At 41.2% G+C, this 21,257-nt stretch overlaps 1 protein-coding gene across 1 annotated transcript; it reads right to left on the bottom strand.

Annotated features, from left to right (window-relative positions):
• Window positions 1–3,102: 3,102 nt before the first annotated feature.
• On the bottom strand, window positions 3,103–6,777 carry POLR1F (RNA polymerase I subunit F). Its single transcript, XM_042802258.1, has 4 exons — window positions 6,498–6,777; window positions 6,232–6,373; window positions 4,962–5,170; window positions 3,103–3,571 (listed from the first exon to the last, which is right to left on the bottom strand). The coding sequence occupies exons 1-4, from the start codon at window positions 6,722–6,724 to the stop codon at window positions 3,178–3,180; spliced, it is 972 nt and encodes a 323-aa protein (XP_042658192.1). The 5' UTR covers window positions 6,725–6,777; the 3' UTR covers window positions 3,103–3,177.
• Between the last annotated feature and the right edge of the window lie 14,480 nt (window positions 6,778–21,257).

The raw sequence follows: 21,257 nt of genomic DNA, 5'->3' as shown, positions 1-21,257 counted from the left end.
CCATTTTATTTTGTAGCACAGTTGCTCTTTGCATATTAACCTAGCAAGAATTTAATGTAATGTGATAGTATTTGCAACATTGGAGCAACTTGTTCAGCAATCATGAATTGTCAGCTCCTGCATTTAACTTGTTTTTTTAATGCTCTCTTCTGTTGTAAGCCAAGAAAGAAAATCAAAACTTGATATGAGAGGGTGCCGGCCACACTTGTGTGCCAAAAATACCCTGCCTTTAAATAAGTGCCAAAACTGAGACAGATTACATTAGGCTTTCTAAAAAGTTGCTTAATACCCTCAAAAAGCCAGTTTGCATAGTTTGTTAAATTACAGTAGCCAATTCTCTTTCAGTAAGAGAATGGCAAAGAAGCAAAGTGGAAAATCAGCAAAGTGCTGAAAGCATTTATACTGTGTTACTTGATTCATTAGCTGCAACTTCAGTTCTTCCCCCCTGAACATCTCCCTTTCTCCATGCTGATGAAAAGCTGGAACACAGCAAGACAAACTCTTGGTGCTACAAGCTGGTTCTATGACCTGGTGGGGCTTGGCTCACACCACAGTCACCAACAGTGGGTCTGCTAGAGCTGTGTTTCCCTTCCCTAAAAGGGAAAGTGAGCTGTAATGATTATTAAGGACTAACAGATTAAGTCATACGACTCAGTCTTTGGTTCATCTGCAATAGCTACAGCCTCCATCCTTCTCTTCCCATAGGCAACAATGAAAAATATCTGAACTTGCTATCCTCCTCTCTGATATATCCACCATACCTACCCATTTAACTTTTTTCCTCTACATCAATCCATTAAAAAAAAAAAAAGGGGGTGGTGGTGGAGCTAACAAATAATTTCCAACTAAATTGTCACAACCTTCAGCCTGTCCTGTGTATTGAAATTTTAAGCCTGTTAGGGTGGGACTTTCTGTGTTACTCTTTGTAACACTTAACACACCAGAATACTGCCCACCGTTTATAGTGTGCTGTAACAAACACATCACAAACACTATTTGACTTCTCAGGTTTTGTCACAGTACAGGAAGAATGGACAGACGAGATGGTGCCTACAAAATTACACAAACTTCAAGTTTCAGCATTGTTACCTGTAGAATGTCACGGTTTAACCCCAGCCAGCATCTAAGCCCCACACAGCCACTTTGCTCACTCCCCCCAGGTGGGGTGGGGGAAGAGAATCAGGTTGGAAGTGAAAAAACCCATGGGTTGAGATAAAGACAGTTTAACAGGTCAAGCCAAAGCCAGGCACACAAGCAAAGCAATCCAAGGGATTCATTCCCCACTGCCCCCGGGCAGGCGGGGGCTCAGCCCTCCCCAGGGCAGCCGGGCTCCACCACACGTAACGGTGACTTGGGGAGACAAACGCCATCGCTCCGAACGTGCCCCCCTCCCTTCCTCTTCCCCAGCTTTATATGCTGAGCAGGACGACACCTGGTGTGGGGTATCCCTGGGGTCACTCGGGGTCAGCTGTCCCGGCTGTGTCCCCTCCCAACTCCTTGTGCCCCCCCAGCCTCCTCGCGGGTGGGGTGGGGTGAGGAGCAGAAGAGGCCCTGACTTGGTGTGAGCACTGCTCAGCCACAGCTAAAACATCCCTGGGTTGCCAACGCTGCTTCCAGCACAAATCCAAAGCACAGCCCCATAGTACCTACTGTGAAGAAAATTAACTCCATACCAGTCAAAACCAACACAAGAAACACAAAAGGGACAATCCATGTTCATCTCAGGACTGTCTAGAAACTGGTTTCAAGATCAAGTACACTGAAGAGCAAGCAAAAGAAGATATACTGAAGTTTCTGCTGCCCTTAAACAGCTATTTAAGCACACCTAATAGGTCTTAAAAAACCTCTTAACTTGGTTCTATATGGTGGTGTTATAACTTTTAAATGCCATATACTGCTATGCCATCATGTCTGGAAGGCTGAAACTTTGATTTGTCTTGGTAAGTTCAAAGCTTTAAAGATATGTAAAAGACATTAATATAGCACAAAGTGAGCCCTAAAAGAAGTACTGTCACACTTTAAACTCACAACATGTTCAATGTGAATGGATACATTATTAGGCACTGTAGATAAATCTAGTGAGCCAACATCATCAGCATAATCACCAGAGCAAAATGCTTTGTCACTTAAGAACAGACAGATGAACTGCAAGTTTCCACATGCATGCTCTTTACTTACAAGGTTTCCAAAGAGCTGGTCATCTTCTTGTAATATGTAAATCAATACCAAAGTAATCATTGCCTCCTACTTCTGTTAAAGACGTAGTCTAGACCATGTCACACTAGTTCTCCCTAGAACTCCTCACTCTAGAATTGCAACCAAAAGTATTGATATTAAAAAAATTATCATACATGTACACGACGAAAATTAGTTCTTAATAAAGGCACATTTGTTAGTTTGACTGTCATTTTCCCATTGTTCAAACTTTCCAGTAACATTAATTCCAATACTGACAGTAGGTACCTGCTACTCTAGACAGCAGACAGCAGTGTTTGAAAGTTACAACTAGTACAAGAAATTGGGAGTTGCACGTAATTTTTTTTTTTTTAAAAAGAAAACCATTAAGTCAATGAGCTTGATGCATGAAAATGAACTTTGATTATCAAAGTATGTCTGATTATCTGCTTTATCAGCCTGTATCACCACAGTATTCTAACCCTTAAGTGGTACTTCAATACATGAGAATACATTAATCTTCTGTCTTCCCTGCTTGCTCTGAATCAACTGAAAAAAAAAACCAAACAACTCTTCTCAGCCCCTGGGAATTCAAGTGCATTCCCCAGAACCCCAAGGGTAAACTTAATCCACTCTCACAAAATCAAGACACTGAATGGCAAAAATAGAATGAGATCATAACTAGCTACTGGTCAATGTGTGGAATGAGAAAGCAGAAATAAAGGTGATTTATGTGTTCCTGAAGTCATGGTTCACTGTTCTTCTGTACTTTATTTTCCAGTAAATAAAACAAGCAGATATTGCTTTACCCTATTTTTTCTATCACTTCTTTAAAAGCTCCTGCCTTTAAAGCTGTTGGTGCACATATGCACACAAACTTCATTCCACCTAGCAGAGCAGATTGTGTAGTAAAATAATATACATATGCATTTTTAAAATAGGATTTTATTCAAAGGTCATCAAAAATGTCTGAAATCTTATTCAGGAAAGGCACTTCAGACTTTAGTCCCTTTTCTTTTTGGCTTTGGGTTCCTGTGACAGCTGAGATAATTCACTGTCTTCAACTTCATCACAATGCTTTCTTTTCCTTTTCTTTGACTTTTTATGGTCACTTTGGTAACCACTGGAGTCACTGGTAGGCAATACATGTTCCTGTTCCTCCTGCTTATGCTTTTTCTTTTTCTTCTTCTTGTTTTTATCATCACATAATCCATTCGCAGCATCAACACTTTGCTCTTCTGTATTTTCCCTCCCAGTGTTACCTGTCTCACCTAGAGGCTCCTCTGCAATAGTATCTCCCCCAGAGTCATTCAAGCCATTTTCTTGGTGGTCAAGCTTTTGAACGTCATCTTCATTTGTACTGTCAGTTACAGTCTCAGATTGTTTGGGCCGCATGCTGTAAAGAAATGTACAAAATAAGCTGAAGTAGACATTTAAGTGCACCCCTCAGTGAAATGCCAAAATTTGCTGAAACACAGTATTTACACCAAGTAGATAAAAGATAAGCATTTGACAAAAACAACAAATGGAGAACATAATACTACAGTTACAGGAAGATCATAAAGCTACTTTAATACTTTCAGGGTAGTTTGTGTTACCCAACTAGCTTCCTTCTTACCACAGAATCAAATTTCTCTTTCAAATCTTAGCTTAAATTTCTTCTCTAAAATGCTGTACGGACCATTTTGATATTCCTTCTTCTCTTGTACTCCTTCATCTGCTAATTTATAATTACACACTGTGTAGCAAAGCTTTTTTTTTTTTTACTTTATTCACAACCACACACAGATAATGGCCTGTTCAATCACACGAGACACACTGCTGTTTTTTTCTGAGCAATTGCCTTGCTGAGGTCTGTACTGTTAAAACAACGGTGATGCCCGAAAAGTCAAAAAAATAAAACAGAACAAAAAAACCCCAACAGGTACCTTGCAACCGAGAGCACTGGAGAAAATGTCTAGGAAGACAAATATAGAAAAAATGCATTTAAAAACCAAGGAGGAGAAGAAGTCCCCAGAGACACTGAGGACAAAAATCACTAAGTTTCATTGTAAATTCACGGAAACAATCCAGAGCATCCTTTCAGATCAAAAAGGAAAAACCAAACAAAAAAGTCATGATTTTGTCAGTAGTAGTCATGTTGTATATTTAATTAAAAACATAACCATGTTGGTAGAAAAAATATGCTCAGCAAATGACCATCTAAAAAAAAATTAAAAATCTGAATGAACTCTTTTAAAGATATCACTACTGAGATTTTAGCAGGCTGCTTTAAAAATTCAGAGGCTTAAGTGAAAGGAGGAAAGTGATGCATTTTTTTGTATCATCTTTGATATTGTTATGTTTCAGCAAACATTTAAGTCATCCACACGTAACTATTTGTGCTTATGTAATATGTCTGCGTGCGTAAACACCAATGCATACATTGTGTTCAGGAACTGGACACTTGTTCACTTGAAAAGCCCATGCACATTCATTAACACAGCTACTCTAGATATTTTGGGGCTGCTATTATGAACATGTATTATTAGTACAATCAACAGTTAATTGGTCAGTACACTCAGCCTTTTAAAGCTCAGAAAAAAAATCTACTTTTATTTTTCCAGAGAAAACTTCCATGTGAGTCCTTGTCACTAGAAAGTTTAGTTGAAAGTAACTAGCACAGACTAAACATGGATTTGTGTCAAAATAAGAAAGCTTAAAGAGTACGATGTTAGAGTCAAACCATTTAGCTTGTAACAAACCCATTCAAACAGTTAAAAATATTCTCCAGTAAGGCACAATACCTGCTTTTAGTGAGTCCTCCTCGAATGAAGAATAGCCCAGCTGCATCAGAATCCAAGTGCAATACTCGAAATTTCAGTTTATCCCCTATTTTCAACCCCAGCTCTTGCCACTGTATAACTGACATTTGTTCAGGTTTAGGGATAGAAGCATTGAAGCATCCATGTATCAGGCAGCCAATGTGACTAGGGGCCACTTTATTAATTACACCCTAAAAAAGAAAAAGAATGTCATATGAAGTTAGAGTAAAGATCATCCCTTTAAATGCACATGGTATTTATTTAGTTTCCTATATGGACACATTTCAAAAACAGTTTATGCACAAGTTATGAAGTCAGCGTATCTAGTAAACGAGCTAACTCTTCTTCACTAAAATCAAAGCTATTCCCACATATTCTTCAGAACTGAACCTGTATCTGCAAGAGAAAGTCAAAACATGGGATTTAGCCAGAGTGAGCACCTGAACAGATGAGTAACTATTTTCTCATACTACAGCCATCAACTTTAAAGCCATTTTAAGCCTCATTTACTTGACTAAAACAGCCTTCAGGCTGGCACAGCACTACTTAGCAGATAAAGACAGAGATGACACAAAAAATACGCCATTCAGTGGGTTTCTGGTACATCTACATGTCAAGTTATTCACCTTTGTTTCCCCCAAAGAAGGAATGAAAGACACCAACAGTTTTTCCATTCTCTTCCTAGCAAGAGAACACATTCATTTCTTATCATATGCTGCAGAAGGTATGGTAAACAATGAATGTAAGGCAACTCTCTACTTATTTCTCCCACAAGTACTGATGCAAGGGTATTAACAAGCTTAAGGCTGTTCTGAGCCATGCATTTCTTTCTAGTGAAAGGCAGGCTTCAACCTGATGTACTGCTCTTGTACTTGAAGGAAATAAAGGATTGACCTAAACATTCCTGCCACTATTAAATAAGAACAAACACACTTGTTTGAGAATTATCTGTTCTTCAGAAAGAAGCACTGATATAAATGATACAGTACTTAGTAATAGGTAATTCCTGTAATACAGTATGTTCATATTCTATATAAACTTAACAAGTACAAGGACAGACAGTACAGATAGATGAAAAGAAAAAGCTACTACTACAAACTGCTAATAAACTACTCGTACACGAATAAACTAATATAAACTGAAATATAACTTGACATGAGTCCCAGACCTCGGCTGACGATGGAGTTAAGCCAGGCCTTGACTACGCAACACAACCCCCCCCCCTCCGTGGGATGTGAACGCATTTACAAACCACCAGCTTCTTCCCCCTCCTGGGGCTGAAGATGACGAAGTCGGCCTCGATGTCCAGGTGGATGAATCCCTGGTCGTCGTAAATGTCCCCGAGCTCCCCCACCACCCTGAGGTTGTCGTACGCCACCGGCACACCCTGCAGGCTGGAAGGAGAGAGGTGGGGGGGGGGGGGCACGGTCAGCTGCGAGGCCGCGGCCCGCCGCCACCGGGCGCTGCCCCCGCCCGGGAGGGGCCCGGGAGGGGCCGAGCCCCCTCCCCCGGCCGCACCTTTCGGAGTAGCGCAGGAGCTCGGCGTCCAGCTGGGCGCGGATGCCGGTGCGCTTGCGGCCCAGGTAGCGCGGCGCCAGCGCGACGTGCCGGCGGTGCGGCGCCACCACCAGGCACGAGGAGCGGCGCCCCACCAGGCCGCGGGCCACGGCGAAGGAGGGCACGGAAGGGACCACGGAGGGGACGGGGACAGCGGCGGCGGGCGGCGGCGGCCCCGCCATGGCCATGCTGCGGGCCGGCGGCGGCGGCAGCAGCAGCCGCCCACGCCACGGCGCGCCGCGATGGCGTCACGGCACGCCCCGCCCCGCCCCGGGGAGTGACGCACTTCCGAGTGCGCGCGGCGGGGGGCGGGGCGGTCCCCGCTTGCAGGTTGTGCCGACGTCGACGGCGTCACGTTATCCTCTCTTTCGAACCGATTTTACATCACGTGACACTTCCACTCCCCACGTGTCCCCTTGTCCCATCAGCCACCGGACGCTCGGCTGCTCAGACGGCAGGCTGTGTGCCGCTGTGAGCGTAAATTTAAATCGAACAGTCGGTAATTCAGACGAAAGACACGATGTCAGATTACCTGAAATGGTGTCCTTCGTACACGGCAATTTTAAGAATACAGAGTTTGCTCCCTGTTGCTGAGGCCTGGATCTAATTTGTGTGTATGATGAGAAATTTTGTAACATTTTTATTAACTGCATACTAGAAGATACAAGAAAGAGAAAACTCATAAAGGTCACCAAAAGGGATGCTGGTGTGCTGCACACTGCAGTGTCCTACAGAGTGAGCCACAGTAATAGCAAAAAAAAAAAAAACTTTGTTGCCTGCTATAACTGATGGAACATTGTTCAGAGGTCAGTCTGACCTTATATGAGCACAAAGCTGCACAGTATTCCCTTAAGATTTTATTTTATATTGATTTAACTAGTGCAAAACCTGGAAAAGGTATTCCTTATTTGATTTAAATCTAATTTATGTCAGCTTAGCCTGTTTTAGTAAATGTATACTTTCACACTGATTGAATCCACATGGGGAGTTACAGATTTTTGATCTATCAATTTCATTAAAGGTGTTAGAATTACCTGTACGCTGCGGAGGCCTCCGAAACACTGTTGTTGTCTAAAAACAAGCTTTACGTCAGATATCAGAAATGCTTGAACTCCCTGTAAAATGTTAAGTGATGCAAAAGCTTTTGAAACTACTCAAATACTACATCACCAGAAGGTTTTATTTGATTGACTATACTGTGAAGACAGGACATTGTTAGTGTCACAGGTAAAACAAATGGTATAATCTGCAGTACTTTACTGCAAGTAAAGTTGAATTAGTGTGAAAGAACTGACATAAAAAATGGCTTTCAGATGTCATACTGAACTTGCAAAATTGCAAGAAAATGTCTTGAACTGCTGTGATCTGTATTCTCTTGTGGCTTTAATCCTCCAAGGTATTTAATGTCTTTTGAAATTATTTGTATGTTGTATGTACTCAGTTTTCTGGAAGAAATATTTGTATTTTTTATTTAATCTATTCAGATTATATTTAAACCTTGCAATGTGCTTTCAATCTCAGTTAAAGACCTTACACAATAAGTGCATGCACTTCTATTCCTAAATGAAATATATGTTTTATAACTTATTTATGAGTGGATTTAGTTTGCAGTGAGAACATATAATACACTCAGGGCTACACTCAACTTTATGCAGTATAATAAAAACCTAACTCTGCTTCTTAAACAAAAACTCAAAATAAGATGGAAAGGCAACATGAACAAGAATGTGAACTTTTGTCTTTTTCCCTGTAGGCAGGTTGGACAAGACGGTGCCAGAAGGGCTCCCTCTCTCTGCTCCTGCAGCAATCCAGGGTTATCCCCATGGGCTTATGTTCCTAGAAAATCCCTGCAGAGGTTAGGTCTGCACTTTCTAATTGAATCTCCATTTATCCCTGCTACTGTGCTTTGGTTTTCATTGAAAAGTGCTCTTGGGACTTCCAGATTTCCTTTCAGGCTAAAGTGATCTGGAGGCTGAACTCTAAACCCTAATGGTCATTAAGTCTATGGGGTCAGGCCAGAGCTAAATCAAAATAACCTGCTTGAAACTTTTGGTATAGATACCTGCTCCCAGCACCAGCTGTTTGTGAATCCACACCTGTCAGGTCACACTGCTTGCTGATGCAACATAGCACATCTGGACCAAAAGCAGTGTTGTCTTGCAGTCTCCTAGAGACTACACACCCACAGTATGACCTCAGGTTTGTAGGACGTCCTAACCAAAGAGATGAATCAATCTCAGTGCTCCTGCCCCCTCACGCAGTCACAGTTCAGTCCTGAAAACCATCTGGACCATAACACTTAAATCCCGCTATCCCCACGTTCGTTTCTTGTCTTCTTTTTCTTCCCTAGTTGTATGTATTCTTTTCACTTCATGACATTAGCTTTCAGTTTAAAAACAGGCTGTCTCAGCTCTACCTTTAAGCAGCACTGCAGTGAGCCGGTGTCCAAAAATTCAACTAAAATCAATGTTTAAAACAGCACAGTGTTCGTACATTTGCCAAGTCTCACAATGGCTGATAGAACTATGCTGAGCCTGTTTTTCTCTAGGGTTCAGGTTGCCAGTAACAATCGGGACCAAAAACAAAAGCTGCATTTTCAATCACTGCTGTTCTTTTCCTTTCTGTTTTATCTGTTTGTCTTGTTTTCTCTTTATGGAAAAAAGGCCAAACTCCAGTAAGAAGATCCATTAATAGCCACATATCCAGCACCTCTCAGGTGGCCTTTTCTTTTATTCCCATGCAGTCAGTGACATCTTCAATCCAGGTTTTTGAATTGACATCATATGTTGGGTAGAAGCCGCATCCAGCTGCCCATTCATGCTCTTTTGTGGCAGCTTTAGCTCATTCATTCAGAGGGCAGCCTCCATCTAGCATTAAAATCCTGGAAGTCTTATCTGTGATGGAATATACTGCATCTCGTGCAGAGTAGAAGAGTGCCTGTGGCACTGTGCTGGAGTAGAAGATACACTCTGAGCGCCATGTGCTCAAAGGGCTTGGTGTGTTTTGAAATTTAATCCATCCCGGGTTCCTCATCACACAACTTGTGCTCTATAAAAGAGAGAAATGAAGAAATGCCTCACAGTTACAAAGAGAGGGTGGATACAGTATAAAACTAATGCTCAGAAATAGTTTTGGTTTTTTGTTTTTTTTTTTTTTTTTCCAAATATTTTAGCTGGTTTCACAGTTTTCATGTGGCATCATAAAAGCCTACAGTATTTTTAATGACAGTTGTTGCTGTGGTAGTTGGAATGAATAATCAGTACTCAAACTCTCAGTTTGATTTGAAGTTGTATGGTAATAGGTTTGCTTCAATATCTTTGACCCTCATCCCAAATAGATACTAATCCTGGAATGTTCGGTCAGTGAGAATTAAACATCTAAATGTCATTGAGGGTCTTGACTTGTGGCCCTAAATATGGAATTGTGTTAGGCTCATTCTGTGGAAGTTTCTTTGAGAGGGCTACCATTCAATTACGTATAAAATTGATCAGTGTAAGGGATTAGCTAAAGTTACAACAGTTACAATAGTAAAAATTAATTTCACTGGAAATGTGAGAAGAATTGAGTTATTACTCTCAGGCAAAAATCTAATTTGATCAAATACAGGATAATAAAATGAATACTGCTATTGGCCAAAGAAGGTGGATACTCCTGTCTGTATATCACTGGTTTGTACATAAACAAAATGTACCAAATGCTGAAAATCCACCAGATGGCACACTAAAGCCTTGATACTGAAAAGTGCTGTTATCCAAGAGAATGGTAGTAACTGCATGGCAGGCTGAACATTTAATCTGTGTTACAATATGCGGACTGTGCTTTGTTTTGTCAGTGATTACTAGGTTAATCTTTAATAGCTAGGAAATTACTTAGAGAAACATCAAGGGAAAGAAATGGGACGAAACAGCAATTATGTTGGGTTTTTTTCATCTAATAATTTGTCTTGATTTGCAGTGACATTGATGCCTGGGATGGACATTTCCTAACAGTTGGGGACTGGCTAGATTTGCCCTTGGCCCTTGACTCTCCAAGTAGGTTGTTGCCTGCCAGGAAATGGCTGATGCGAGTGGCAATCAGTATTACCTACACTGTGAATCACTCTTCTGGAGGTAAAACATCTTGTCTATAATACTGAAAGAACTGTATCCAAGTAGCTCCCTGGCCTTACATCTGTGGAATTAAGAGAACCTGCTGTAGGATGGCTGGTGCTGGCTGTGGTGCCTCTCTCCAGCTTTGCTGGTGTTTGAAGGCATGGTTTCAATGGTAGAGACATCATGGCCTGTGGACATCTGGCTGTTGATCTGATGCTGAGTGTCTCCTCCACGTTTCCAGCCAGTGAGTGAAGTGTGTTCAGGTACTGGCTGAAAGTACAGCAAATAATGTGAGAACGTGACTTTCCCCATGTACACACGAGGTGATGTCGCCACAGAAACAAGGGAAGGAAGCGAGGAAGGGAAGCAGCCTACGCCAAAACAGTAAGGCTTTTCTACATCATTGTAAATTCTTCTGACAAATTGTGCCAACAAATGAGATGGATGCACAGGTTGTAAATGGGGTAAAGGTGTCTCTTAACAATCTGGCTGTGTTCATACTCTGAGAAACTTCACCCTTTAATCCAGCTTTTTAAAAATTGTCAGGAAAGATAGGAATTGAGGATCCACAGGGACTGCCTCCAGAAAAGCCAGCTGCTATTAATTTTAAGAGTAGAAAATGTCTTTTTGCCATCCTGCTTTATGACTCCTGTACTTTTTCACGATACTACAGAAGACAAAATAATCTGGTTCTACTAGTTCTCTGTCTTTTTAGTGTTCATAACCTATTAAATAATGTAAAGAATTTTGAAGACATTTATAATGAAATGAAGAACATGTAGATATTTAGAGCTAATTCCTTGCTCAGATAAAACTCTAGAAATTGTATAGTTTTTGCTGAGGCAGAGGAATTTTTAACCTAAAGTGCTATTCCCAGTTTTAGACCTCTTACCATATACATATATATATATATATATATATATATATATATATATATATATATATATATTTAATGGAAAGCTGTTAATCCTTCTGGCCTGGAGACCAGGTCCCTAATCCGAGGAATTTGCCATTTAAGAGAGATCCAAAGTAACCACCCATTTGCATCACAGATATTTAATTATATCTGCTAGGCTGCTTTCAAACTAAAGCCCCAGTCCTGCAGTCTGATTTTTGCAAGTGAGTTTCAGGAGGGCTGACACTTGAGAAGTACTAAAAACAAGGATGGGGAATTCAGTTATGTGGATATTCTTTTTCTTTTCATCTACAGACTTTAACAGGTAGATTATCACCTGTATTTATGGTAACAAATTATTCTCTTCTGTCTGTATTTTCTACTGCAGTTAAAGTATATGCTTTTTTATTGAAAGACTGGAAAAACTGAAGCCTTTGCCCCAAATGTAATGGAAATGAGAGACAATTCTTTTTTGAGGTTCAAAAATGTGATTGATTTTTGTGTTGTGGCTATAGTTTTGGTTTGGATCAAATATGGACTTGTTTGAATAGCATCAAAAAAGTTACTGTGTTTCCAGCCTGTAAGAATGAAAAAAAAAAAAGTACCTCAAATCTGATGGGAATTCTGTTCTCATATTGTAAACCAAAGGGGCTGAGTAAGCGTCATAACGTTTGGCTGTTTATTCTCCAGAAACACTGGGATTCCTTTCCCAGGAATATCCTTTGTTAACTCAAAGATAAGCTTTTAATTATTTTTAATGAGTATATGGCATATAAAAGTCTGACTAAATGATGAAGAAATTTTTTCTCAATCTCTGCTTGAAGACGAGAATAAAAATAATGTCATCAGTGTAAAACAATTCCAGATCTATTATTTTTCTGCTGCCCTTCTCAGGCAGTGTATACTACTTCAGAAAATCTTTAATGTCATTGATTTTCTTAGAAGAGCTGAGCCTTTGACTGTCAATAGCACCATCATCTACTTTCAGGCAAATAAAGGGTAGTAGTCCTTATTCTGAGTGGGTACTGAAGAGCTCAGTGTCACCATTTGCATTTGAGTACTGCAGCTATAGGTGCTGAAGCAAATACTCCTGAAGTAGTTTAGGTAATGTCCAAGGTACTGTGCCTATAGTAGCTCTTAGCTTGAAAACTATTTGAGTGTCACTCATCCCTGAGTGATTCAGTGCTAGGCATTGCTTGATGCCTGAATGATATCTCTGAATGATAGGGCTTAAGAACAGACCTAGCATAATTTTTAGGCAATTGCTAGATTGTCCTAGTTCAAAGAGAAAATTTCCTGTTCTCACTTAACTTCCTGCTGAGTTCGTGGTTTAGTTTGGCAGCTCACAGGGTTCTCATTGAACTGATTCAACTGCTTACCATCACATCCATCCACCCACATGCAAAAATCCCAAGATAACAGAAGTCATGGTTATAGTAAAAAAATAATCAAAACAAAATCCCCCCCCAACCAACCAATCGCACAACAACCAAAGCAAAACAAAACATGAGAATCAGGGACTCTTCTGTTAGAGTCATGACAACAGTACAATTTTAATGTTCCCTAGACTGGTGAAAGTAGTAAAAAACCAAATGCAGTGTGGGCAAAATCCTGCTCTCATTTCAGATTCTCTTTTCACTTACCCAGGTCCCTTAAGAGCATGAGAAATTTCTGAAGTGCAGCATTGTCCTTTATGTAAATTTAAATGTGACATTAATCACAAGGTTCTCATCGTTATTTTTACCATCACCATCTTCCTGGAAGCAAATGAGATGCAATAGTCAAATCCCAAGATATTTGTTAATCTTCACTCAAGCAAATTTTGACAGAAGCCAAAGGGATTTGTCTGAGTAAAGACCAGTGCAGCATGCTTGCTCTATCAGAGAGGTACCCCAGTGTGACCTTCAATATCACAATGACCTTCAACGAGGGTGTCTGATAGAAGTGTAGTCCTTGGTTGCCATCTGGACAGTGCTCTGTGTTTCCACTCCAGTCCAACTGATCGTATCTTGCCAGCTCTACCAGCACTGCCTTGCACACAGGATAGGCAATTACTTATGTACCAAGTAGCTGGAGAGGAGGTCCCTTGTGTGTCACGGAGGAAGGGTGTAATGCCTGCCATGTTCCTGTTTGCTCTAGAGGTGGACCCAATGAGTTGACCTATATTTGTCACATAGTCAACAATTATTGCTGTCATTTTAAAATGCACAAAAGTCAGGAATTATGAGTAGCATCTTCATGAAACAATGGCAACCGTGAAGATGGGTGCAGTTATTAGCATCATGTAGAGTAATAAAATACTATGATGCAGTGGATATGCTTCTGTTTGGGCTTTAGAAATCTACAGAGGGATCTGAAGACTTAAGGATACATTGTGAAAGAACATCTGTGCGGTATATAAGGAATAACCTACTTTGTCTCTAATTCTCATTTGTGCATAATGCAGTGAAGCTCTTTTCAAGTGTTTGTTGCACCTATTCAAAAATACTAAGTTGACTCTGAGTGGGGAAAGCTCCTTTTTCTGTTTCACTGTGAAAAGAGATGTAATGGGTCTGAAAACTGGAGTGTCCTGACTTAAAGCCAAGACTTAAGTTTTCCTTTGATTTCAGTACATTCTGGATTGGGCCTTTAGAAATTATTTCTGCCTCTACTACACAGGATTAAGATAGTAGGTATTCTTGAGCACTCTGACTAGTAAACACACAGACAGTTGAGTCCCACATAGCCAGATTTACATCATGAATAAATATGGTTAATGAAATATTACTAGTAACTTAAATGAGTGAAGGGCATACACTGCTGTGCCATACACGGGGGAACAGTAGCACAATGACTACATAATGGAGAGCTGAGAGAATTGGGCTAGTTTGATCTGGAGAAGAGAATTAGGGGAATTAATTGGCTATCTTCAACAAGCTAATGATTAGCTATGGAGAAGATGGACCCGTAGTCTTTCTGGCAGTGCAGGGTGAAAGAATGAGCAGCAACGGGTGCAAGTTGTATTGGGGGAAATTCTTATGAGATAGAAGGAAAGGGTTCTTCACAGTTAGGGTGATTAAATGCTCGAACTGGTTGCCTGGAGATGCTGTGGGAACCCTGTTCTTTGAAAAACTAAAAAAATGCCTTGGGCCAGATGGCCTCCAAAGGTCCCATCTGACTTAAGTTATTCTATGATTCTAGATTGAATGACAGCTTCATTACAGAAAAATAAATATTTGGCAGTGACACAAACAGGGCCATGCCAGTCTTTTAAATCAGAGTTCGTACTAATAAAAGCTAAAGAAAGCAGAACAGATATGATGTGCCCTGCAGCAGCCCTCAATCTGTCCTGTGGTCTGAGAAACTCTTTATTTATACATCTAGAAGGCAGACATCAGCAGAAGCATTCTAGATGCCTCAGGGAGTGCTCAGAAAGTACTGTCTAGTTGCCAAATGAGATAGTATAGGATACACATCACTATACTCTTCCTGCTTCAGGGACAAATAGAGGCCATGGCTCCATTGTGTCAATTTGTCATGGACAGAGACTTCTCCAGAGGCCATGGTGGTTGTCAGCTGTACTCCAGGTATGGCCTTACCAGTGGTGAGTAGAAGGGAAGGATGACCTCCTCAACCTCCTGGCAATGCGTTGCCTAATTTAGCCAAGATACTGTTTGCCTTCTTTGCAGCAGGGGCACATTGCTGGCTCATCTTCAACTTGGTGTCCACCAGGACCAGCAGGACATCTTCTGCCAAGCTGCTTTCCAGCTGGGTTGTCCCCAGCATGTACTGGTGCGTGGGATTGTTTCTCCACAGATGCAGGACTTTGCACTTCTCTGTGTTGAACTTCGTGAAGTTCCTGCCAGCCCATTTCTCCAGACTGTCAAAGTCCCTCTGGATGGCAGTACAACCCTCTGGCACATCAGCCACTCCTCCTCCCATTGTGTTATCTGCAAGCTTGCTGAGGTTACACTGTACCCCGTCATCCACATCATTAATGAAGATGTTAAACAGGATGCCACTGTTCAGTTAAACAGATGTTAAACAGTAATGCCACTGTGTTTGTTATCCATAAAATAGCAACCACCTTTCAGGAAAATTACAACATTGCCGTTGCTGAGTTCTGCAGTATTCATCTCTACTTGAATCAGGAAATAGAAGTCCTGGATGCCACTATGCGGTTAGTTCACTGACATTTAATGAATGACGTTTGTTGTACTGCTGCTCAGCAGTTATTTCAGATTGCGTAGTATACAGTGGGTGAGGCAAAGTGTAATAAACGTGTTTACTCAGCACAACAGCAGTATATTGCATCAGCATACTTTGCAAATTGAACTAGGCTTTTTCAAAGCACTCAGTGCTCCAAAAATAATGGGACCCTCCAATTGCGACCAATCGTGATGTTGCTGGTATTTGCTAATGATCAGGTGCTGAAGGAAATTCGGAAATGTCACGTTGCCATCCTCCAGTTGCACAGCATTTTAAATCTCAGCTCTTCAACACTTAGGCACACAGATCGCTTTGCTCTGAAAGTGGGCTTCAGTGAAACTGCTCATGCAAACAGATAAACGTATGTCAAAGGGTTGGCAAGGGCTGGAGTCTTGGGTATTTCCATAGGCAATGTAGCTGCCCAGGCTAGGCTGGCCTTTGACAAAGGGGGCAATCCAGCAAGATTTTTTGAATTAGGAGTTTAAATTATTCTCTCACTAGCAAACCAGTCTCCTGCATTCATCCAACACTGCAGCCTTCCCACAGCACAGCTACTGTGGAGCCTGTGGGGAGGAGAGGAGTCTAAACTGGGACAGCAGGGCACAGAGCAGACGTTTTAGCTACTTGTACTTAATGCTAATCTTGCATATTGTCTATATACAGACCCTGTATTCCCCTTATAAATTCTTATAAGTCTTGTAAGACATATAAATGATAACTTTTATTGAAATCAGTGTAGCTTCTCACGGGGTATTTCTTCATTGCATGCATTTTTGCAAGGATAAGGACTATGCCTATTAGATAGATGTGAAAGATGAGAGACGTGAGTGGGAAGCTGAAATGCTAAGTGTATTTATTTATAGAAGTCTATATTTGGAGCTTAATGAGCTAATAGTGAAAGAATTTAAAGAATACATATATGTTTTAAGGAGGAATTTGAATCTACAGGCAGCTTGATTGAATTGTGCAATTAGAATAATTTGCACTTACCACGCAGACATTATCCATGATTTATACTCTGTAAACATTTATATTAGCGTGTTTTGCATGGCTTTAAAAATATTTGCTTTTGTTTTCTTTAATTAAATTCATTTATTGTAAATATCTCCAGCTATTTATGATGCTTGTGAGTGTTCCAATCAATAAAGGAACTTAAATATACTGAAAGAAAATTATCTGATTTCCTGAAATGCATCAGTTAAACATGCAGCTTAACTGTTTGAGTATTCTATCTGCAAAATCAACTAAAAAGCATTCCTCTTGGGGCTGGCTACTATTATTATGGTATTATTTAAAATTAATAAGAGGCTCATGGTGTGCAATTACCTTTTTTTTTTTTTTTTGGTCACTACTGGTTAGGTTAATAAGTAGCTAAAGGTCATAATACCCCTGTTGAACTGGTGAGGCAAAGCATGCTGGAAGTTCTTGCTGGTAGTGATAAGAAGCTATATATTACTGCTGTTAAAACACTTCTTTCTGCTGTTGCCATGAAAGTGTTTCTCAGACACCTAACACAAAATAGAACACATTTTTCTTTTAAAATTATGATCATGTGACTGGTGGTTTCCTATACCATTTTTGTGAGCCTAACTTTGTGTTTATGTTGAAATGTGTGTACACCTTTCTGTAAGGCATGTTGCGTAAAAGTTAAAGTTAGATTTTTGGTTCATTCAGTTGGCCCTGCTAGTGACTGTCAAAGTGCAGCAAGGGCACCGTCCCACGGGATCTGAGCTAGAAGAGCAGAGGATGTCCCTGGTAGTAACCAGGGCCAGCTGGGCTCCACCATGAACCCTGCAGGTCTGAGAGGAGGCAGGTCTGAGGTCAAGCCTAGAAGTCAAGTTGTCAGGTCCGAGTCAGGTTCAGAATCAGAGAGCTTCGAGACCTAACACATGTGGACCTGCAACAGGGACCAAGGTTGAGCCTCCACTTAAAGGCATCTCTGAAGAAAAGGGGAGAGCTGCTGCTGAGGCTTCTTCCAGCTTTTTTCTCAGATAACTTTTTCTTCATAACCGTTTCAAGGCCTGAACAGCTGCTTGTCAAAGTTGAGTCTTAGCCCAAGCAGCAAACCCCCAGGAGGGCGGGAATGTGCTCAGGGCCCTGACAGTGATAGACTTTGGGACCTCAGGCCCATCAGCTTGACTGTATTTATCTTGACTTCAGGCTACTTACCAGTTTGGTACAATAATATCAACCTCACACTGATGTTGTAGACCTTAATTCATGCTCAATAAGTACTTTGACTTTACTAGATGAAATAAGCTTGTTTACTTATTTGGATGTGTTATTAGTTTTACATGGTGTTATTTCAGCCAGTAATATGGCAGGTATATTTAATTATTTAATTAGAATTTAAACCCCATCTTTCAGTGTTCCTCATATAAAAACAATTATTTTGTGTAGTCATGGCTTCCTTTGCAGGATTTGAAGGCGATTACATATGTACTCATTGGTAATAAAGACTTACAGCTGCATTATTATTATTAAAGAAAGGTAGTTTATCTCACTATAAAAAGACTGTATGAGTAACCAAAGTAGTCATACTTTGCTTTATCACAGTAGCTGTACTGCTTTAAGTCTACGCAATGAGATCTTTTCTTTCTAGTAGTCCAAACCATGGAACACAATTACATATAGCTAAGGAGAACCTTAGACTTGAAAAATTAAAGTCAATTTGAGGATTCATACTGTTGTCAGCAAGCAAAGAATTGGATAGTGCCACAGCAACAATAGGACATAAAATCTTGGGGAACACTAGCTTGTCACTACAACAATGGGGGAAAATATATATCTCCAGTCCCTTTTCAGCTAAGAAGGATTAAACAAAAAGAAGCAATAAAGCCTTTGAACCCCGAGTTGCTTTCCATGAGCAACAGCTTTGTACAAAAGCTTCAGGTTAGCAGTTGCGTAACTACCTCAGGTTTATTGTAATAAATTCTCAAAAATCAAAGTATTTTCTTTCATTTAAAGTATTTTAAAAATTATTTTATTTTTTATCACAGGTAGAAGAAGCAGCTATTTGTCATCCTCAGAATAATTCCAATGAAAGATGATTTGCAGAGAAAGAATCTCTTAGGTGATCTGATCATGGTACTAGGTTATCATCATTCCTTTGGGCAATGCTCTAATGAAGAAAGGAATACAGAAATATTGGACACAGATGTTTTAGGAAATAAGAAGGGACATCCTCAAAAACACTGACTTGCACAAGTTACTTATGCTTTCAGTTGCAGCTTAGACATCTCACTATAATTTTATGCATGTGCTGTATGTTTGGATGGTTTTGAAAAGGTCTCAGTGTTGGCCAGACTGAACTGATTATTCTCCCATGTCTGCTGCTAACCTTGCTGACTTGAACGGAGTTAATGCTGATTTTCAGCCAGGGTAAGAAAGAGGAGATAAAAATCTGAGTGTTTGGGTTTAAATCTTTAATTCTAAGAGTGAAAAAAAAGTTTACTAATTAAATCTGAAATGGAATTTTCAACTAATGTGAGGGGGGTTTCCCCTTTCTTTTACTGCATTGCTTATGGCAGGGACAAAGGATCAGTGGTGTTCTATAGATTCATGCCTGAATATACCACTGCAGGAACTGCTAGGCTGCATTGTGTTGATGCAATAAAGGCCAGAACTGTTGTACAAAAAGAATCAGATACTATGAAATACTTCAGCAGCTAAAATGGGGCTGAGATGGATTTCAGGTGCCAATTCAGAAATTCCATTTTAATCCTCAGACAAAACTCTGTATGAGTTGTTCTGTGTTGCCTGAAGCTCAGCATGGTGCACTGGGCTGACCTGCCACACTTCAAAAGGCTCCTTCTTCTCCAGCTCCATGCTAAAGCTTACCAGGAGCCAACCTCTAAGCAGAAGATGTTCCGAGGGCCCTCATCTGTGATGTGATGAGAATACTTGTAAAATACCTGGATAGTATCAGCTGCCTGCTCCTCCCCACCACCATTTGTAGTCTTTTTTTTCAAATGGAGCTGGATGTCAAGCTCTTATTTTATGCAGTGGCTAGAAGAGCGAGCTGGGAATTGGCTTTGATTCCGTTCCCAGCTGGAGGAGATGCAAACCTTCAGTATCAGGGAGTGCTTTAACAACCCAGCTGTATGGCTGAGAGAGGATAGGAAAAAAAGAGTGGGGCTAAAATTGAGCTGTCCTGCAGCTGCTGGAGAGGCAGATGGCATTGGGTAATGTTTTTTTTCAGCAGTCTGCTTCTGCTTTCAGGTTTTCTTAGGCGGTCGTGGAGGAAAGAATCACTTCAACCACCATCCCCAACACCCAGCCCTGAAAGAAATGCTGTGACAAACTGACAGCAAAATCCAGGACTTGTGGCTGACTGTTCTAATCAGTAGCTCCCAGAGCTGTGCTACTTTGCGTGCTCTTTGTGCAGTAAATCATGCATGCTTCATTTCGACAGAAGAGGGCCTCGCAGCTTAACCTTTAGCAAGACATGTGGTGAATAGTCCTGAGAGATGGGGATAGGAGCTTGGATGCATTCAGGCTGAGCAAAACAGGCTCTTGCTGTTGAGATGTGATTTAAGAGGTAGAACCATGAAGTACTCTCAAGGCAGCCTGAGTTTTTAAGTGCCCAGTTCCTTCACAGGTTCCTGGAAGGTGAAGATTCACAGCTGTGGATCCTGAGAGCAGGAAGTACTTCTTTTGGAGGGGCAGAGCTCACGCCCTTTCTCCCTAACTAGCCAAATGTCTAAAGAAACTGGATATTCCACTTTGAGGGCGAGGCACCTAAGACACCAGGCTTGCAAGGCCTAGCTTGCAGCTACCCAAAACGTTTATCAGAATCTAATGCCTTTTAATGCTGTACTAGACTCATCAGTGGGATTTAACTTTACATGGTCATAAATTGTGTTTAGCCTCAGTTTGAGTCCATGTGACATTATTTCCACTGGAGGCTTCCTAAGAAGATGCAAACCTGTTCTCAAATCAAGTTTACCAGCACAACCAGGCTCAAGGCGAGCTCCAGAGGAGTGATGTGAGGACATTGCGTACTTCAGTGTGCTCCCAACTTCTTCATGGCCAGATGAGTTAGGTGTGGCGCGAGTGTGTGCAACCGGTTCACTCGCAGACAGCCAAGGGTCAGATCTTCCAGAGCAGCGTGGCTGCGGCAGCCAGGCTGACAGCCGGCGGGGGCTGCAGACAGTGAAGGCCACGGGGTTCAGCACACTTAAACCCACACTCAAACCTGCTCCTAAACTCTTGCTGCTGACCTATCAAAAAATTTAAGTAATCTGGGCTGAAACAGCGCTGCAGTGCTCATTCTCAGTGAGTAACGTCTGCTTCTGCAATCACCCCCCCGTGCAATCAGTGGGACTGCTCATGTGGCAGGGTGTATTGAGGGTGTCAGTTGAAAAAATACACTTTTTTTTTTCATTCTATGTCACAGAGCAGAAGGCAAGGTGCCTGCATCAGTGTTGTGCATCTATAGGCCATCTCCACAGGTGCCTGCTGACAGGAGGAACTGAACAGCTCTCCCTGGAAGCCTCCTCCCTGCCAGGCTGCATGCAAACCAGCAAAGAGGACGACTTGGGGTGT

Source organism: Tyto alba, unplaced genomic scaffold (genome assembly GCF_018691265.1).
Source record: "Tyto alba isolate M040663 unplaced genomic scaffold, T.alba_DEE_v4.0 Super-Scaffold_38, whole genome shotgun sequence".
NCBI lineage: Eukaryota > Metazoa > Chordata > Aves > Strigiformes > Tytonidae > Tyto > Tyto alba.
The sequence above is the reverse complement of the archived record's forward strand: the minus strand, read 5'-3'. Positions and strand labels throughout refer to the sequence as shown.

Coding starts and splice junctions, on each gene's coding strand:
- POLR1F (XM_042802258.1), bottom strand. CDS start 6,724: ATGGCCATGGCGGGGCCGCCGCCGCCCGCCGCCGCTGTCCCCGTCCCC. Junction 5,171..6,231: donor GGAGGGGGAAGAAGCTGGTG/GTTTGTAAATGC, acceptor TTTCTTTTTTAG/GGTGTAATTAATAAAGTGGC. Junction 3,572..4,961: donor GGAGGACTCACTAAAAGCAG/GTATTGTGCCTT, acceptor ATTTCTTTACAG/CATGCGGCCCAAACAATCTG.